Source organism: Callionymus lyra, chromosome 1 (assembly GCF_982586985.1).
Source record: "Callionymus lyra chromosome 1, fCalLyr1.hap1.1, whole genome shotgun sequence".
Taxonomy (NCBI): domain Eukaryota; kingdom Metazoa; phylum Chordata; class Actinopteri; order Syngnathiformes; family Callionymidae; genus Callionymus; species Callionymus lyra.
In genome coordinates, this window is record NC_141818.1 from 53,132,599 (window position 1) to 53,152,767 (window position 20,169).

The 20,169-nt window shown below is 42.9% G+C and overlaps 1 protein-coding gene across 1 annotated transcript; it reads left to right on the forward strand.

Annotated features, from left to right (window-relative positions):
* Positions 1-9,265: 9,265 nt before the first annotated feature.
* LOC148090124 (gamma-glutamyl hydrolase-like) lies at positions 9,266-20,169 on the forward strand (the record flags this gene model as incomplete). Its single annotated transcript, XM_087812652.1, has 10 exons — positions 9,266-9,474; positions 10,342-10,400; positions 10,457-10,571; positions 11,313-11,363; positions 11,423-11,507; positions 16,804-16,942; positions 17,225-17,331; positions 18,664-18,757; positions 18,835-18,972; positions 19,586-20,169. Coding segments are annotated over 10 exons (1,134 nt in total), but the record flags the coding sequence as incomplete, so codon positions are not given.

The window sequence follows — 20,169 nt, forward strand, 5'->3', positions numbered from 1 at the left end:
GGATCCGAGCGAGGACGGCAGCCTTGATGCACCCGTTTCAGTGGTGTAACGGTGAGACTCACAGGCCTCTTGACACAACATTGTTATTATTATTATTATTAGTGCGAACACATCACAACATTAGTGCGAAAAACATCACAACATTAGTGCGAACACATCACAACATTAGTGCGAAAAACATCACAACATTAGTGCGAACACATCACAACATTAGTGCGAAAAACATCACAACATTAGTGCGAAAAACATCACAACATTAGTGCGAAAAACATCACAACATTAGTGCGAAAAACATCACAACATTAGTGCGAAAAACATCACAACATTAGTACGAAAAACATCACAACATTAGTGCGGAAAAACATCACAACATTAGTGCGAAAAACATCACAACATTAGTGCGAAAAACATCACAATATTAGTGCGAACACATCACAACATTAGTGCGAAAAACATCACAACATTAGTGCGAAAAACATCACAACATTAGTGCGAAAAACATCACAATATTAGTGCGAACACATCACAACATTAGTGCGAACACATCACAATATTAGTGCGAACACATCACAACATTAGTGCGAAAAACATCACAACATTAGTGCGAACACATCACAACATTAGTGCGAAAAACATCACAACATTAATGCGAAAAACATCACAATATAAGTGCGAACACATCACAACATTAGTGCGAAAAACATCACAACATTAGTGCGAAAAACATCACAACATTAGTGCGAAAAACATCACAACATTAGTGCGAAAAACATCACAATATTAGTGCGAACACATCACAACATTAGTGCGAACACATCACAACATTAGTGCGAAAAACATCACAACATTAGTGCGAACACATCACAATATAAGTGCGAACACATCACAACATTAGTGCGAAAAACATCACAACATTAGTGCGAAAAACATCACAACATTAGTGCGAAAAACATTACAATATTAGTGCGAAAAACATTACAATATTAGTGCGAAAAACATCACAATATTAGTGCGAAAAACATCACAACATTAGTGCGAAAAACATCACAACATTAGTGCGAAAAACATCACAATATTAGTGCGAAAAACATCACATCATTAGTGCGAAAAACATCACAACATTAGTGCGAAAAACATCACAACATTAGTGCGAACACATCACAACATTAGTGCGAAAAACATCACAACATTAGTGCGAACACATCACAACATTAGTGCGAAAAACATCACAACATTAGTGCGAAAAACATCACAACATTAGTGCGAAAAACATCACAACATTAGTGCGAAAAACATCACAACATTAGTGCGAAAAACATCACAACATTAGTACGAAAAACATCACAACATTAGTGCGGAAAAACATCACAACATTAGTGCGAAAAACATCACAACATTAGTGCGAAAAACATCACAATATTAGTGCGAACACATCACAACATTAGTGCGAAAAACATCACAACATTAGTGCGAAAAACATCACAACATTAGTGCGAAAAACATCACAATATTAGTGCGAACACATCACAACATTAGTGCGAACACATCACAATATTAGTGCGAACACATCACAACATTAGTGCGAAAAACATCACAACATTAGTGCGAACACATCACAACATTAGTGCGAAAAACATCACAACATTAATGCGAAAAACATCACAATATAAGTGCGAACACATCACAACATTAGTGCGAAAAACATCACAACATTAGTGCGAAAAACATCACAACATTAGTGCGAAAAACATCACAATATTAGTGCGAACACATCACAACATTAGTGCGAACACATCACAACATTAGTGCGAAAAACATCACAACATTAGTGCGAACACATCACAATATAAGTGCGAACACATCACAACATTAGTGCGAAAAACATCACAACATTAGTGCGAACACATCACAATATAAGTGCGAAAAACATCACAACATTAGTGCGAAAAACATCACAACATTAGTGCGAAAAACATCACAATATTAGTGCGAACACATCACAACATTAGTGCGAACACATCACAATATTAGTGCGAACACATCACAACATTAGTGCGAAAAACATCACAACATTAGTGCGAACACATCACAACATTAGTGCGAAAAACATCACAACATTAATGCGAAAAACATCACAATATAAGTGCGAACACATCACAACATTAGTGCGAAAAACATCACAACATTAGTGCGAAAAACATCACAACATTAGTGCGAAAAACATCACAATATTAGTGCGAACACATCACAACATTAGTGCGAACACATCACAACATTAGTGCGAAAAACATCACAACATTAGTGCGAACACATCACAATATAAGTGCGAACACATCACAACATTAGTGCGAAAAACATCACAACATTAGTGCGAACACATCACAATATTAGTGCGAAAAACATCACAACATTAGTGCGAACACATCACAATATTAGTGCGAAAAACATCACAACATTAGTGCGAAAAACATCACAACATTAGTGCGAAAAACATCACAACATTAGTGCGAAAAACATTACAATATTAGTGCGAAAAACATTACAATATTAGTGCGAAAAACATCACAATATTAGTGCGAAAAACATCACAACATTAGTGCGAAAAACATCACAACATTAGTGCGAAAAACATCACAATATTAGTGCGAAAAACATCACATCATTAGTGCGAAAAACATCACAACATTAGTGCGAAAAACATCACAACATTAGTGCGAAAAACATCACAACATTAGTGCGGAGGACGAGAGCATACAGTGATGACTGAGGACGAGAGGATACAGTGATGACTGAGGATGAGAGGATACAGTGATGACTGAGGACGAGAGCATACAGTGATGACTGAGGACGAGAGGATACAGTGATGACTGAGGATGAGAGGATACAGTGATGACTGAGGACGAGAGGATACAGTGATGACTGAGGATGAGAGGATACAGTGATGACTGAGGACGAGAGCATACAGTGATGACTGAGGACGAGAGCATACAGTGATGACTGAGGACGAGAGGATACAGTGATGACTGAGGATGAGAGGATACAGTGATGACTGAGGACGAGAGGATACAGTGATGACTCAGGATGAGAGGATACAGTGATGACTGAGGATGAGAGGATACAGTGATGATTGAGGATGAGAGGATACAGTGATGACTGAGGATGAGAGGATACAGTGATGATTGAGGACAAGAGGATACAGTGATGACTGAGGATGAGAGGATACAGTGATGACTGAGGATGAGAGGATACAGTGATGATTGAGGATGAGAGGATACAGTGATGACTGAGGATGAGAGGATACAGTGATGACTGAGGACGAGAGCATACAGTGATGACTGAGGACGAGAGGATACAGTGATGACTGAGGATGAGAGGATACAGTGATGATTGAGGACAAGAGGATACAGTGATGACTGAGGACGAGAGGATACAGTGATGACTGAGGATGAGAGGATACAGTGATGACTGAGGACGAGAGCATACAGTGATGACTGAGGACGAGAGGATACAGTGATGACTGAGGATGAGAGCATACAGTGATGACTGAGGACGAGAGGATACAGTGATGACTGAGGATGAGAGGATACAGTGATGATTGAGGACAAGAGGATACAGTGATGACTGAGGATGAGAGCATACAGTGATGACTGAGGACCAGAGGATACAGTGATGACTGAGGATGAGAGGATACAGTGATGATTGAGGACAAGAGGATACAGTGATCACTGAGGATGAGAGCATACAGTGATGACTGAGGACGAGAGGATACAGTGATGACTGAGGATGAGAGGATACAGTGATGATTGAGGACAAGAGGATACAGCGACTACAGCAGCTTTTAAAGCTGATGTTTTGACATATTTTGGTTTGAAAACAAATGAAAGCAGTTACAAAAAGTTATTTAAAACATATGTTAAAACATATTTAAGGGAAAAAACTGATTTAAAGTCACAACATTGCAATTATAAATAATTTAAACAAATTCAATTCATCTTGATTTTATGACTTAATTTTATATGTTTCACTCATTTATTGCTTGAAAAAGAAAAGTATAAAAGTGTGGCCCCTGAGAAAATGTGTTTATTTACCGTCTTCGTCCTGAAGCGTTCGAGGAGAGCAGGAGACATTAAACGTCAGATGATAATAAAGATCACAACAAATGTTATTTTATCTCTGATGATAAAGTTGATATAGAACATGTTAATAGTAATACAGTCCTCCTGAAGTCATTCTATGACTCAGTAGTGGCCTCTGCCATCTTCAACGGTGTGGTCTGCTGGGGGAGCAGCATGACAGCAAAGGATAGGGCTAAACTGGACAGCCTTATTAAGAAGGCTGGTTACGTCCTAGGGCGCCCCCTGGATCCTGTGGAGGAAGTGACTGGAGGGAGGATGCGGAGCAAGCTGGGCTCCATGAGGAGGAACTTGTCTCACCCTCTCCAGCACACACTGAGGGCATTGAGGAGCTCCATCAGTGATAGGATGCTCCATCCCAGGTGTGTGAGGGAGAGGTACCGCAGGTCTTTCCTCCTGCTGCCATCAGACTCCACAACAAGAACACACCAAGATAACTATTTAACTGCACCTCTTGTTATTTATGTAAATATGATTGTGTATATATTATATAGCGCAGATTTATATTTTATTCTATTTAGATTTTCTTTCTCGTTTTTATTTCTGGGTGTTTTTATTTCTCTTGCTGCTGTTAAACCGAATTTCCCCTCGCGGGACTAATAAAGGTTTTCTGATTCTGATTCTGACATTAAATGAGACACAAATCCACAGAGAAACTACACAAGAATCCATAAAAAGTGAAAAGAAATAAATGTACCATCTCAACAAGATATTGACCTCGAATGACCCCCGGTTGAGCGTGTGACCCTGAACTAATAAAATACTTAATGTTGCTGTTTTATGTTCTTATGAATAAATATTAACCAGTCCAGTTAAATTGTGCACAAATTAAGTTTCTTACACAGATTACGGTGGAAGTGAACAGCAAAGAATAAACCGTTAGATTACTTCAGGACGTTTTACACTTCGCTCTGGCTCAGGAACATCTCGTTCTTAAGCGTCGATAACGAATGATAACGTAGAGCACGTCCTCGAACAAACACTTTATAAACAGATGAAAACGAGGCGTCAAACTGTCAATCATTGCTGTCGTTCGTGTGTCGTTCAGGTTTTGATTATAGATGTTTGGAGTTTCAGGAGCGACCTCGTGACCTCTTGACCTCTTCCTCGCCGTCGAGGTCTTTCAGTTCGACGCGTGGACTCACTAGTTCAAATCTTTATTGATCAGTGTAAGAGCTCAGTCTGGATTTTGTAGAAGAAGTTTTTAGATTTTGACGTTTATTTCCTGTTATAATAATGTAAACCTTTAAACTCATTCTTATGGTAAATTAAACAAAACTCAATTAACAACTTACTTTAGTTGAGTTGCTTGTTTGGTCAAAATTTAAACTACTAATCCGAAGAAACACTCACCATACGATATATTTTGATACACAATTTATAGAATAATTTAAAAATAATTTTTGGTGTTTTTTTTTTTTTAGTTTTTGGCTTCATTAATGCATCAAAATACGTCCAAACATCAGGTTTAAAAGTCGACCGTATCCTCTCGTACTCAGATGTCGCCCTGGATTTCATAAGATTTAATGTAAAATTTAATTAAATTATTTATTGTCATATTAAGTATTTGTTTCTTCTTTATGTATCATCAAACATGTATTTTTACACAATAACAATTACAAATGTATTTAAACGCTTGTAAACTTGTTGATTTTGACAACTTTCGACAGTTCAATCTTTTGTTGTGTGTTTGATCTCAGAGACACATTGTGATGCAATATGTTTCTTTTGGGTCAATTTGACTTTTGGTTTCATCACATGGAACATGTGACAGTTGACAGATCAGTGAGTGAAACCAGTGAAGAAACAACTGTTTATTAAAGATTTTGGTGTTTTGTTGTTGTTCGACACTTTCAGCATATGAAATATGTTGCGTGATCTCATGAAATATGTTGCGTGATCTCATGAAATATGTTGCGTGATCTCATGAAATATGTTGCGTGATCTCATGAAATATGTTGCGTGATCTCATGAAATATGTTGCGTGATCTCATGAAATATGTTGCGTGATCTCATAAAATATGTTGCGTGATCGCATGAAATATGTTGCGTGATCTCATGAAATATGTTGCGTGATCTCATGAAATATGTTGCGTGATCTCATGAAATATGTTGCGTGATCTCATGAAATATGTTGCGTGATCTCATGAAATATGTTGCGTGATCTCATGAAATATGTTGCGTGATCTCATGAAATATGTTGCGTGATCTCATGAAATATGTTGCGTGATCTCATAAAATATGTTGCGTGATCGCATGAAATATGTTGCGTGATCTCATGAAATATGTTGCGTGATCTCATGAAATATGTTGCGTGATCTCATGAAATATGTTGCGTGATCTCATGAAATATGTTGCGTGATCTCATGAAATATGTTGCGTGATCTCATAAAATATGTTGCGTGATCTCATGAAATATGTTGCGTGATCGCATGAAATATGTTGCGTGATCTCATGAAATATGTTGCGTGATCTCATGAAATATGTTGCGTGATCTCATGAAATATGTTGCGTGATCTCATGAAATATGTTGCGTGATCTCATAAAATATGTTGCGTGATCTCATGAAATATGTTGCGTGATCGCATGAAATATGTTGCGTGATCTCATGAAATATGTTGCGTGATCTCATGAAATATGTTGCGTGATCTCATGAAATATCTTGCGTGATCTCATGAAATATGTTGCGTGATCGCATGAAATATGTTGCGTGATCTCATGAAATATGTTGCGTGATCTCATGAAATATGTTGCGTGATCTCATGAAATATGTTGCGTGATCTCATGAAATATGTTGCGTGATCTCATGAAATATGTTGCGTGATCTCATAAAATATGTTGCGTGATCTCATGAAATATGTTGCGTGATCGCATGAAATATGTTGCGTGATCTCATGAAATATGTTGCGTGATCTCATGAAATATGTTGCGTGATCTCATGAAATATGTTGCGTGATCTCATGAAATATGTTGCGTGATCGCATGAAATATGTTGCGTGATCTCATGAAATATGTTGCGTGATCTCATGAAATATGTTGCGTGATCTCATGAAATATGTTGCGTGATCTCATGAAATATGTTGCGTGATCTCATGAAATATGTTGCGTGATCGCATGAAATATGTTGCGTGATCTCATGAAATATGTTGCGTGATCTCATGAAATATGTTGCGTGATCTCATGAAATATGTTGCGTGATCTCATGAAATATGTTGCGTGATCTCATAAAATATGTTGCGTGATCTCATGAAATATGTTGCGTGATCGCATGAAATATGTTGCGTGATCTCATGAAATATGTTGCGTGATCTCATGAAATATGTTGATTGGCAGATACACTAAAACTGCGCCCAGAAAGGTATGATCAGAACCATTCTAACACAGACCCAGACAGTCTTCATCCCTCAGTCTTCTCAGCAGGATCTGGTGATCAACTGTGTCAAAGGCTGACGACAGATCCAAGAGAACCAGAACAGTGGATTTACCAGAGTCAGCCGACATCATGATGTCACTGGACACTTTCAATAAAGCTGTCTCCGTAGAGTTATGTTTACGGAAGCCAGACTGAAACTTCTCATGGATGTCGCTCTGATCCAGGAACAAAGACAGCTGCTCGGACACCACCTTCTCCAAGATCTTGGACAAGAAAGGGAGCTTAGAAATAGGCCTGAAATTACTGAGGTCAGTTGGGTCTAAGCCTGGTTTTTTGAGCAGAGGCTCCACAATGGCATGTTTAAATGCATTGGGAAAAACCCCTGTGGAAAGGGAGAGGTTCACCATATTGGTAACCCAGGGGCCAATTACATCAAATACTTTGATAAAAAGCCTACAAGGAAGGACGTCATCTGAGCAAGAGGAGGGTTTCATCTTGTTCACTAGTGCTGAAATATCACCCAAAGATACAGCAGTGAAGGATGACCAAGTAGATCATCAAACACAGATGTTTCTTGAAGGAGTCAGTAGATCATCAAACACAGATGTTTCTTGAAGGAGTCAGTAGATCATCAAACACAGATGTTTCTTGAAGGAGTCAGTAGATCATCAAACACAACGTTTCTTGAAGGAGTCAGTAGATCATCAAACACAGATGTTTCTTGAAGGAGTCAGTAGATCATCAAACACAGATGTTTCTTGAAGGAGTCAGTAGATCATCAAACACAGATGTTTCTTGAAGGAGTCAGTAGATCATCAAACACAGAGATGTTTCTTGAAGGAGTCAGTAGATCATCAAACACAGATGTTTCTTGAAGGAGTCAGTAGATCATCAAACACAGATGTTTCTTGAAGGAGTCAGTAGATCATCAAACACAGATGTTTCTTGAAGGAGTCAGTAGATCATCAAACACAACGTTTCTTGAAGGAGTCAGTAGATCATCAAACACAGATGTTTCTTGAAGGAGTCAGTAGATCATCAAACACAGATGTTTCTTGAAGGAGTCAGTAGATCATCAAACACAGATGTTTCTTGAAGGAGTCAGTAGATCATCAAACACAGATGTTTCTTGAAGGAGTCAGTAGATCATCAAACACAGATGTTTCTTGAAGGAGTCAGTAGATCATCAAACACAATTTTTCTTGAAGGAGTCAGTAGATCATCAAACACAGATGTTTCTTGAAGGAGTCAGTAGATCATCAAACACAGATGTTTCTTGAAGGAGTCAGTAGATCATCAAACACAGATGTTTCTTGAAGGAGTCAGTAGATCATCAAACACAGATGTTTCTTGAAGGAGTCAGTAGATCATCAAACACACAGATGTTTCTTGAAGGAGTCAGTAGATCATCAAACACAGATGTTTCTTGAAGGAGTCAGTAGATCATCAAACACAGAGATGGTTCCAAAGCTTAGGAGCAACATTTTGGAAGGATTTCTCTCCTCTGGTCCAGAAGTTCAGGAACCATCAGTAGATTCTGATCCACAGACCTCAGAGCCCGAGCTGGGGTGTAAGTCTGGATCAGATCACTGATGGAAGGTCTGACCATGAATAGATCTGAAAGTAAGAACCAGAATTTTAAAATGATCCTGAAAGAAACTGGCAGCCAGTGAAGAGTTTGAAGGAGAAATGTGAGTTCTTCTACTAGAGCATGAACCCTTCGACCTCATGCACAACCTCGGGCTCCTTCCCTGTTTGAGTTCAATCTCTTATTAAACCAGTCTCTCTTTCCCTCTTTCCCTCCATCCAGCCCTTAAAGACTCTCCGGGACACCTTCTCTCACTGTCACCACAAACAAAACACACTTAAGCTTTTTCTGGCGAGTCTCGGAATCTCCTCATCGCCGTCGTCACGACCTGCAGACGAACGTTCCTTCGTTTGTGTTTGTGAGGCTTCGCTCGGAGGAGGGTGAGTTTAAAAAAAATGTATATTTGATTATTTTATTCCAAGTAAAATTGCATTACACAGGAAAGTTTATCTTTCTATGCAATGCTATGCTATGCTATGCTATGCTATGCTAGCTCTTTCTATAGATCAACTCACATTTCAAAATAGAAAGCTAACATAGTAAGTTAAAGAATGTTATCAGATTACAAAAATAAAACTACTACATTTTTGCATAGCATTTATGTGTCAAAAGATTAGTATAAATTCTCCATTTTTATATATTTTTATTATTGATGAACGTGGGAAAATGGGTTTTAAACTCTGTATTATGTCATATTTTTGTGTTTGATTTTTAGATGTAGTTTCAGTTGGATCTCCTTTAGTAAATCAGTCAGAACTTAAGACATCATTATGATTTTATTAGTTCCTAGTGTAAGTCAAAACGTTCCGTCCTCGAGCAGCACTGAGTCACTAATGCAGAGATAAAAAAAAACAAACATCTGCCAAGGAGGTCACATGATGGTCTGTTCTCACTGGTTCAAGTTGAGTTGAAGGAACATCTATTTCCCCACGAGACGCTTTTACTTTCTGTTTGCAGAGAACATGGCGTCCATTAAGGAATTCTCAAACAAACACTATTGTTTCCTGCTCGTACTGACGCTTGATCGTCCAGTTCGACCAGAATTCCTCGAGCATGACTCGTGTTATTGTTATTTCTCAACTGATTTATTTCACCTGTCACTTTATGACTTCTCGCTCGTCTCCACTTCCCTGTTCGTGACTTCCTGGAACTTCTGCTTTTCACACGAACGAGGAGAACGGCCTCGACCTCTGCGACCAGAACATGTTCTTCAAAGAGTTTGTGTTTGTTTGCGTGTGTTTGTGCAGCGTCGCCGCGAGGCCGAGTGTGCGACGTCATGTGACCGCCAACGACCGACCCATCATCGGTGAGCGACGCACACGACTCGGTTCCCACGGTTTCTGATCTGGAATCTCTCGCCAGGGATTCTCACTCAGATGATCGTGGACAAGAAGTACTTGAAGTTCGGCGACACTTACATCCCGGCGTCGTACGTCAAGTACACGGAGTCGGGCGGCAGCAGAGTCGTGCCGATCAAGTGAGTCTCGAACCATCATTTGATTGACGGGTGCGAATGTACATGGATGGATGGAATAAATACCAATAGATACGAGGTTGATATGATACAATCGTATGGATTAGATAACAGGGGAGAGATGTATGATAGATACAATATGATATATACAATGAGATGATACAATACATTGGTTATGATGGACTACGAAAGATACGATTTTTTTGGATACAATTGTATATATTAGATAAGAGAGATAAGATATGTGATATATGGATAGATTGATTGATTGATAGATTGACAATACAATAGATACTATATGATACAATAGATGGTAACTTGGTGTTTATGTGGAAAAACTGGGATCAACTCAACCTTCCTGCCCAGAGGTGGAGAACAAAGGGAAGGAATAGTTGCAGGACTGTGATAATAGAGTCCTTCTCAAGGATTCTATCGTACAGGCGGAGGGTGAAACGATCGTACAACTACGATCATTATTATCCTGCTGGCAACTCCCAAACTTCAAATACCGTAGGGTTGACAATCTTTTTTTAGTCGGACGAAAATAACTGGATTATCCAGTTGTTGACTTGGATCTGTGCTTCTTACTGTTCGTTTCAAACAAGAGATTTTATCACTTTAAACACTTTTCATCCTGTTTTGAGATCTTGAATTGGTAGAAAATCGTAAGTTTTGACTTACAGTAATCGTGACAATAGTGTTGAAAATCAGACGTTGAATCCATGTCTCCACTCGTCCTGTCAGGTTGACGCTGACAGACGCCGAGTATGAAAGTCTCTTCAGGAAGACCAACGGGTGAGTGTCCGGATGTGGACTCGTCTTGATCCGACGGTTCAAATGTATCTCGGGTTCAGGCTCCTGCTCATCGGCGGCGCCATCGACATCGAGAAGTCGGAGTTCGCCAGAGTGGCGAAGATCTTCTTCGACCTGGCTCTGAAGGTGAACCCGTTGTTCACGACACCATGTATACGAGCAGATAAATGTGGTGGAACTTCACCTTGAACGACCTTTACTGCCTCCGACCTCTGTTGCTCTTCTGTGGACGTCCTTCTTTAGCGTCATAACAAAAATACTCATCCAAACGTCTCTTGTTGAAGCTGCTTTGTCCCGGCGACGCTCCTTTTCTGTGGGAAGAACCCGCCATTCAATCACCCCCAGCCGCGCACCTGCCAGCGTCTGTCAAGACAAAAACAAAGACACAAACCAAAACAGGAAACTGACTACAAAATAAAACAGGAAGGCACCAAAACATGACAGTACCCCCCCCTCTAGGTAGCGCCTCCAGGCGTTCTACCCGGTCATTCCGGGTGCTCCCGGTAAAAGTCTCGGAGGAGGGAGAGGTCCAGGATGAGTGAGCGGGAGATCCAGGAGCGCTCCTCTGGACCGTAGCCCTCCCAGTCCACTAGGTACTGGAAGCCCCGACCTCTGCGGCGAACCTCCAGGATCTTGTGGACCTTGTACGCAGGGTGATTGTCAATGATGAGCGGAGGAGGTGGAGGCTCGGCTGGCGCACTGAGAGGACTGGTTGAGACGGGCTTCAGGAGAGAGACGTGGAAGGTGGGATGGACCTTGAGTGACGGAGGGAGCTTGAGGCGCATGGCAGTGGGATTAATGATCCTTTCGATCTCGAACGGCCCCACGAACCTAGGAGCCAGCTTGCGTGATTCCACTGGAAGGGGAAGGTCCCGGGTGGATAGCCAGACCTTCTGGCCAGGTGAGTACCTCGGGGCTGGCACACGGTGCTTGTCAGCGAGGCGTTGATTTCTTGTAGCGGTGCGGGATAAGGCCGCCCTGGTCTGGTGCCAGACAGATCGACAACGTCGTAGGTGGGCCCGAACTGAGGGAACCGCTGCTTCCCTCTCCTGGTGGTTGATAACCATACGCTGCCATGAATGGTGACCTCCCAGTGGCAGATGAAGTTAGGGAGTTGTGAGAATACTCCACCCAGGGGATGTGCTGACACGAGGAGGCCGGGTGACGAGCCGACACGCAGCGTAGAGCTGATTCCAGGTCCTGGTTGGCCCGTTCCGTCTGGCCGTTGCTCTGCGGATGGTACCCCGATGAAAGGCTAGCCTTAGCCCCCAGGGATCTACAGAAAGCTCTCCATACCTGCGAGGAGAACTGGGGTCCCCGATCCGAGACAATGTCTACCGGGATACCATGGAGTCTAAAAACATGTAGGACCAGCAGGTCCGCTGTCTCCAAGGCTGACGGTAACTTTATCAGGGGGATAAAGTGAACCATCTTGGAAAAGCGGTCCACTACTGTCAGGATTACTGTCCTACCCATGGAAGGAGGGAGACCGGTGACGAAATCCACAGAGATGTGCGACCAGGGGCGACTCGGCACAGGTAAGGGTCGAAGGAGTCCAGCGGGGGGGCGACGGGAGGACTTTCCGCGAGCACACGTTGTACATGCAGCCACAAACTCCAGGACGTCGCGTGCCATCTCCGGCCACCAGAATCTCTGCCTGAGAAAAGAGAGTGTCCTTGAAACGCCCGGGTGACACGCTACCTTGTGGGTGTGCCCCCACTGAAGAACCTGGGCACGAGCTGGCTGCGGAACAAACAGTCTATCAGGCGGTCCTGAGCTAGTTCCTGGGTCACTCTCCTGGGCCTCCTGAACAACCCTCTCTATATCCCAGCTGGCCGCCCTGATAAAACACCGCTTGGAAGGATGGTCTCCTCTGCCAGACCCTCCTGGGAAGGAGCAAACTGACGGGATAAGGCATCAGGCTTAACGTTCTTACCTCCCGGGCGGTACGTCAGGGAAAAGTCGAAACGACCCAAAAACAGGGCCCAACGGGCCTGGCGGGAGTTCAGGCGCCTGGCCTCCTGTAGGTAGAGTAAGTTCCGATGATCCGTTAAAACCAGAAAGGGTACCTCTGAGCCTTCCAGCCAATGCCTCCACTCCTGAAGTGCCGCCACCACCGCCAGGAGCTCCCGGTTGCCAATGTCATAATTCTGCTCCGCTGGGGACAGCTTCCGGGAATAGAAAGCACAGGGATGCACCTTATTGTCCCTGGCGCACCTCTGGGACAGCACTGCCCCTATGCCGGTGTCCGAAGCGTTCACCTCCACAATGAACTGACGGGCTGGGTCGGGGTGTCGTAGGATAGGCGCGGAGGAGAACAGCAAGCCCAGCCGGTTGAAGGAGTCGTCCGCCTTGGAGGACCAGGTGAAAACACTCTTGGTGGAGGTAAGCTGGGTTAATGGAGCGGCAACCTGGCTATAACCCCGGATGAACCTGCGATAAAAATTAGCGAAACCCAAGAATCGCTGCAATTCCTTAGCAATAACAGGCACCGGCCATTGAGCAACTGCCTCCACCTTCATGGGATCTGGCCGCAGCTGACCCTGCCCTAGAATAAAACCCCAAAAACTCACTGTGGGGACTCCGAACTCGCACTTCTCTGCCTTGACAAACAGTCTGTTCTCTAATAATCGTTGGAGTACGCGGCGGACGTGGCTGACGTGTTCCTCAGGAGAACTGGAAAAGATCAGAATGTCGTCAAGATAAACGTACACAAAATCACTCAAGAAGTCCCCTAAGACCTCATTGATAAGTCTCTGGAACACCGCTGGCGCATTGGTCAGGCCAAACGGCATGACCAGGTACTCGAAGTGTCCTAAGGGGGTCTTAAAAGCCGTCTTCCACTCATCTCCCTCTCTAACACGGACCAAGTGATAAGCACTTCTAAGGTCCAGTTTAGTGAATATCACGGCCTTGTTCAGAGGATCAAACGACGGGTCTATGAGTGGGAGGGGATACCGATTCTTAACGGTTATGCTGTTTAATCCCCGGTAGTCTATACAAGGTCTCAGGGACTTGTCCTTCTTACTAACAAAAAAGAACCCTGCACCAAGAGGCGAAGAAGAGGGGCGAATTAAACCGGCGGTCAGTGAATCCCCGATATAAGTGTCGAGGGCCTGGCGCTCCGGGCGAGAAACCTTATACAGTCGACTACAGGGAAGAGGAGAACCAGGAAGTAGGTCGATGGCGCAGTCATAGGGACGGTGCGGTGGTAGGGATAGCGCCCTCTCTTTGCTAAAAACCTCACCCAAACTGTGATACTCCGGAGGAACGGAGGAAAGGTCAGGAGGGGGAGAGATGGGAAGTGGAGGACGAGAGGAAGTAGGTGCAGAACGGAGACACTGTGAATGACAATGCGGGCTCCAACCAAGTACCGTGGAGTTCACCCAATCAAAGTGAGGGTTATGGATACGAAGCCAGGGGAGACCGAGAACAATAGGAGAAGAGGGAGAAGAAATCAGAAGAAAACAAATCAACTCAGAGTGGTTTCCCGAAATCGTGAGGGAAAGGGGAGTAGTCTGGTGAGTAACGTCGAGTAGTGGTCGGCCATCTATGGCGCAGACCGGGCGGGGAACGTCTAGTTTAAACAGGGGAAGGTTGAGGGAAAGGGCGAAGTCTCGGTCAATAAAATTGTCGTCAGCGCCAGAGTCGATTAGTACAGTTTCCGCCGTCGAAGTCGAGTCAACCGTCAAAAGACCAGGTAGGGTGATCCGGTGAGTCGGGTCATGCGACGAACGAGTGTGTCCCACCCGAGCACTAACCTTAGGTCGACTGGGGCAGACACGTAGTCGATGACCAGGCTCGCCGCAGTACAGACACAGTCCCTTCGTGAGCCTGTGGGAGCGCTGTTCCGGAGACAAATGTGTCCGACCCAGCTGCATCGGCTCATCGGGTGGCGGCGTCGGAGTCTCAGGAGTCAACAGAGGAGCAGGTTGGTCAAAAAGAGGAAAAGAAGGAGAGAAAACGTCCCTGCCCCGTTCCCTGCGGCGCTCCCTCAACCTATTATCAATCCTGATGGCTAGGCTGATAAGAGCCTCCAACCCCTCTGGTTCCTCCCGTGTGGAGAGTTGATCCCTGACTGCGCTACCTAACCCCTGGGTAAACGCGGTGATCAGTGCGGGTTCATTCCAACCACTCTCAGCAGCTAAAATTCGGAAATCTACCGAGTAATGCCCCACAGACTCCTCGCCCTGTCGTAACCTGAGTAGTTTGCGAGAGGACACCGCGGGAGAGCGATGTGGTAGGTCAAAAACCCGGCGCATCTCGTCAGAGAAACAATCAAAATTAGCTAGAGCCGGGGAGTTAGACTCCCACAGAGAAGTAGCCCAGTCCGCTGCTCTACCCCGGAGGAGGTTTATTAGATAAGCGATCTGAGCGCGACCCGCAGAAAACGAGGAGGGCTGCTGGCTAAAAACTAACTGAACTTTGAGCAAAAAACGTGAACAACCACCCACTTCTCCACTATAATATCCCGGCGTGGGTATCGTGGGTTCGCGTAGAACCGGCAGTCTCTCAGGTTGAGCAGGAGCAGAGACAGTCGGCGTGCGTACAGCGGCTGCAGCGGCTGCAACAGGTGCGGGAGGGGCCACACGGAGAGTCAACTCACCCACGGCGGCTGACAGCTGGACCAGCGCTGCGTGACTCTCCCGTGTCATCTCCTCAAGCGAACAAAGTCTGGTTCCTTGAAAACCGAGGGCTCGGCGGAGCTCCTTCACTTCCGCTGGGTCCATTTGGTGGCCAGAGAATTCTGTCACGGGTGGAACTCGGCAGGAGGCCCAGAAGCGGAAGTGGACAAATATCCTCGAAGCAAATGTTCAAGCAAAGTCTTTTAATATTCCAAGCGGTCGGAAGGGACCGAAACAAAAAACAAATCAGGAACTCGGGACGAAGGCAGGACGCGGCTGGAGATCGGGATCTCAGATCCGGAACTAAAACAAAAGAGGAAAAAGACTCACGTGAGCAAAACAAGGCGCTGACAACGTCAGGGGTCTTCAGGAAAAAGTTCATAGGGAACACGAGCAAAGAGAATCTACGAATGCCAACCTAGTCTGGAAACTCAATTCTCTGGCGAGTTCTTCAGGTCCGCGACGCTCCTTTTCTGTGGGAAGAACCCGCCATTCAATCACCCCCAGCCGCGCACCTGCCAGCGTCTGTCAAGACAAAAACAAAGACACGAACCAAAACAGGAAACTGACTACAAAATAAAACAGGAAGGCACCAAAACATGACAGTTTAAGCTCTTAGATCAAGCGAGTAATTTATACTTTATATTGGATTATCTTTTAGCATTAATTTAAGTATGGCGTATACGTATAGTTGTAATAATTTTAATCTAACAAGTGGAAAGTCAAACCAAACTGAAGTTAAATATGAAAAAAGTAAAAGTGTTGTTGTCGTCGTTCACCGGTCCACATGTTTTCAGGCCAACAACGCCGGAGACTACTTCCCCATCTGGGGCACCTGCCTGGGCATGCAGCTGCTGACGGCGCTGGTGGCGGGGAAGGACCTGTTGTCCATCACTCCGGCCCAGAACATCATGATGCCTCTCAACCTCACCAAAGGTGACGCCTCTACACCCGATCCATGAGCAGAGAAAACTATAGTTTTGAGATGAACGTGTGAGAATCTCCGGTTCAGAGTGTGACGTCCTCACGCTGTTTTTTAGGGGTTTTCACTTTTATATATATATATATATACAGTATATCCTATAGTATATATATATTGCCCATGTTTTTGATGCGCAGATGTTTGTGATTTGAGACGCAGCTGGAACCACCTCAGTCCGAGTGCTCAAAGTCTATTATTATTAAAATGTCAAATAAATATTTGTCTCCTCCCTCCAGACGCCTTCCAGAGCAGAATGTTTGCAGACTTCCCTCCGGACATGATGAAGGCTGTCGCCAAAGAACCTCTGACCGGAAACTTTCATAACTACGGGATGGCAGTGACGGTAAAATATAGGAGGATCGACTTGTGTTTTTAAAAACACATTTGTTTTGGTTTGAAAACAAATGAAAGTAGTTACGACTTCATCAAGAGTCATGTGGTCTGTAAATACTACAACACCAGAGTCAAGTACTGGACAATACTACACATATATACTTGTTACTACACTATCACAACACCAGAGTCAAGTACTGGACAATACTACACATATATACTTGTTACTACACTATCACAACACCAGAGTCAAGTACTGGACAATACTACACATATACTTGTTACTTTACTATTACAACACCAGAGTCAAGTACTGGACAATACTACACATATATACTTGTTACTACACTATCACAACACCAGAGTCAAGTACTGGACAATACTACACATATATACTTGTTACTACACTATCACAACACCAGAGTCAAGTACTGGACAATACTACACATATATACTTGTTATTACACTATCACAACACCAGAGTCAAATACTGGACAATACTACACATGTATACTTGTTACTACACTATCACAACACCAGAGTCAAGTACTGGACAATACTACACATGTATACTTGTTACTACACTATCACAACACCAGAGTCAAGTACTGGACAATACTACACATATATACTTGTTACTACACTATCACAACACCAGAGTCAAGTACTGGACAATACTACACATATATACTTGTTACTACACTATCACAACACCAGAGTCAAGTACTGGACAATACTACACATATATACTTGTTACTACACTATCACAACACCAGAGTCAAGTACTGGACAATACTACACATATATACTTGTTACTACACTATCACAACACCAGAGTCAAGTACTGGACAATACTACACATATATACTTGTTACTACACTATTACAACACCAGAGTCAAGTACTGGACAATACTACACATATATACTTGTTACTACACTATCACAACACCAGAGTCAAGTACTGGACAATACTACACATATATACTTGTTACTACACTATAACAACACCAGAGTCAAGTACTGGACAATACTACACATATATACTTGTTACTACACTATCACAACACCAGAGTCAAGTACTGGACAATACTACACATATATACTTGTTACTACACTATCACAACACCAGAGTCAAGTACTGGACAATACTACACATATATACTTGTTACTACACTATTACAACACCAGAGTCAAGTACTGGACAATACTACACGTATATACTTGTTACTACACTATCATAATGTATTGTATCATGATACACCAGGTCTCACTTGATGAAAATATATTCCTGTTGCAGTATTTTCTAAATACATGTTTACTTAAAGCTTCAAATCTTCTCAGACCTTCCAGAACAACAAGAATCTCAGCAACTTCTTCACGATCCTGTCGACAAACGTGGCTGCGAACGGCGTCGAGTTCGTCTCCACCATGGAGGGTAAAACAGACAAACATGTCCGAGACACGAGCGTCTTCTCACCGTGACCCCCGTCTTCTCACCGTGACCCCCGTCAGGTACCAGGTTCCCCTTCTACGGCGTCCAGTGGCACCCGGAGGTGAACCGGTACAAGTGGACCAGGAACATGAACGTCCCTCACTCGCCCAACGCCGCGCGACTGTCGGGTCTGACGGCCGAGTTCTTCGTCAATGAAGGTAAGAATGTTTCTGAGGAGCTGGAAAACAAACATCATTATTCTTGTTGAAATAACATCAGATTCTCACAGAATGTATAGAAACTCATCGAGAATTTATACTTTCAGTTTCATTTTTGTGTCTTTTTTTTTAGTCTGAGTCAGGATTGAAACGAGAAGTTATTTTCTTGGAATAAGAAAGATTAGACGTTTGTGGAACTTTTCTTCTTCAAGTTTCACTCGACACAGAGTTTCGTTTCAACTTTTAAAGTCTGAACAAGTTTTATTTTCTAGTTGTTCCTCAAATCGAACCTTCACTCGAGGTTTTTAAAACTTTTTTATGCTTAAAGTCTTAGAGCTTCACGAGACAAGAACCTGAAAATATGAACAAAAAAATCAAATGTTGAATTATTTTCTATACATTCTTTGAAATTCTGAGGTTATTTTAATGATAAAAATTAAATGAAAGAACATTTTAGTTGTTATATAAATGTTTTATATGAGCAACAACATTACATTTGCATTTGTTTGCACAACATTAAATGAACTGACGAGAGAAAAAGGTAAAAAATAATCAAACTATGGGATTGATTTAAATAATAGTTTTCACGTACGACCCTGAAATGTCTCCTAAGGACGCAAGAGTCTCCATCATTTCGAGGACGGCGAGGAAGACGACTGGCTCATCTACAACTACCCGCCCATGTTCACCTCCAAGTTCTCCGGGTACGAGCAGATCTACTTCTTCGGGAACTCTTCGGGGCCGCAGTAGAAAACACTGCTGGGGTCACCGTTCGTGCTTCGAACAAAGGGATGAAGATGAATAGATCTGGCTTTTTATTCTCAGGGTTTTTTTTGTTCCAATTATTAAAAGCTTCTCAAGTGATGTTTAGGCTCAATGTGACGCTTGCGTTACCCAGAGTCCCCTGCGGGTGTCATGATTGTACCGCGACAGAATGTATCTTTCCTGACGAATATTTGTTTGTAGCAACGAAATAATTCATTCCATAAATGGCAATTTATTAGATTCATGACATATTTTAAGACTGTTTTACATGGTTTGTTGAATAAAAATGTTATTGACACTCGTAGTAATGTATTATTTTCGTTTATGGACGGAACCTTTCTTTTGATGGTAACGTTTTCCACCCGGAAGATTAGTAAATATATATTTTTGACGTCCTTTAAAGGGAAATAAATGGAAGTTTTACAAACATCA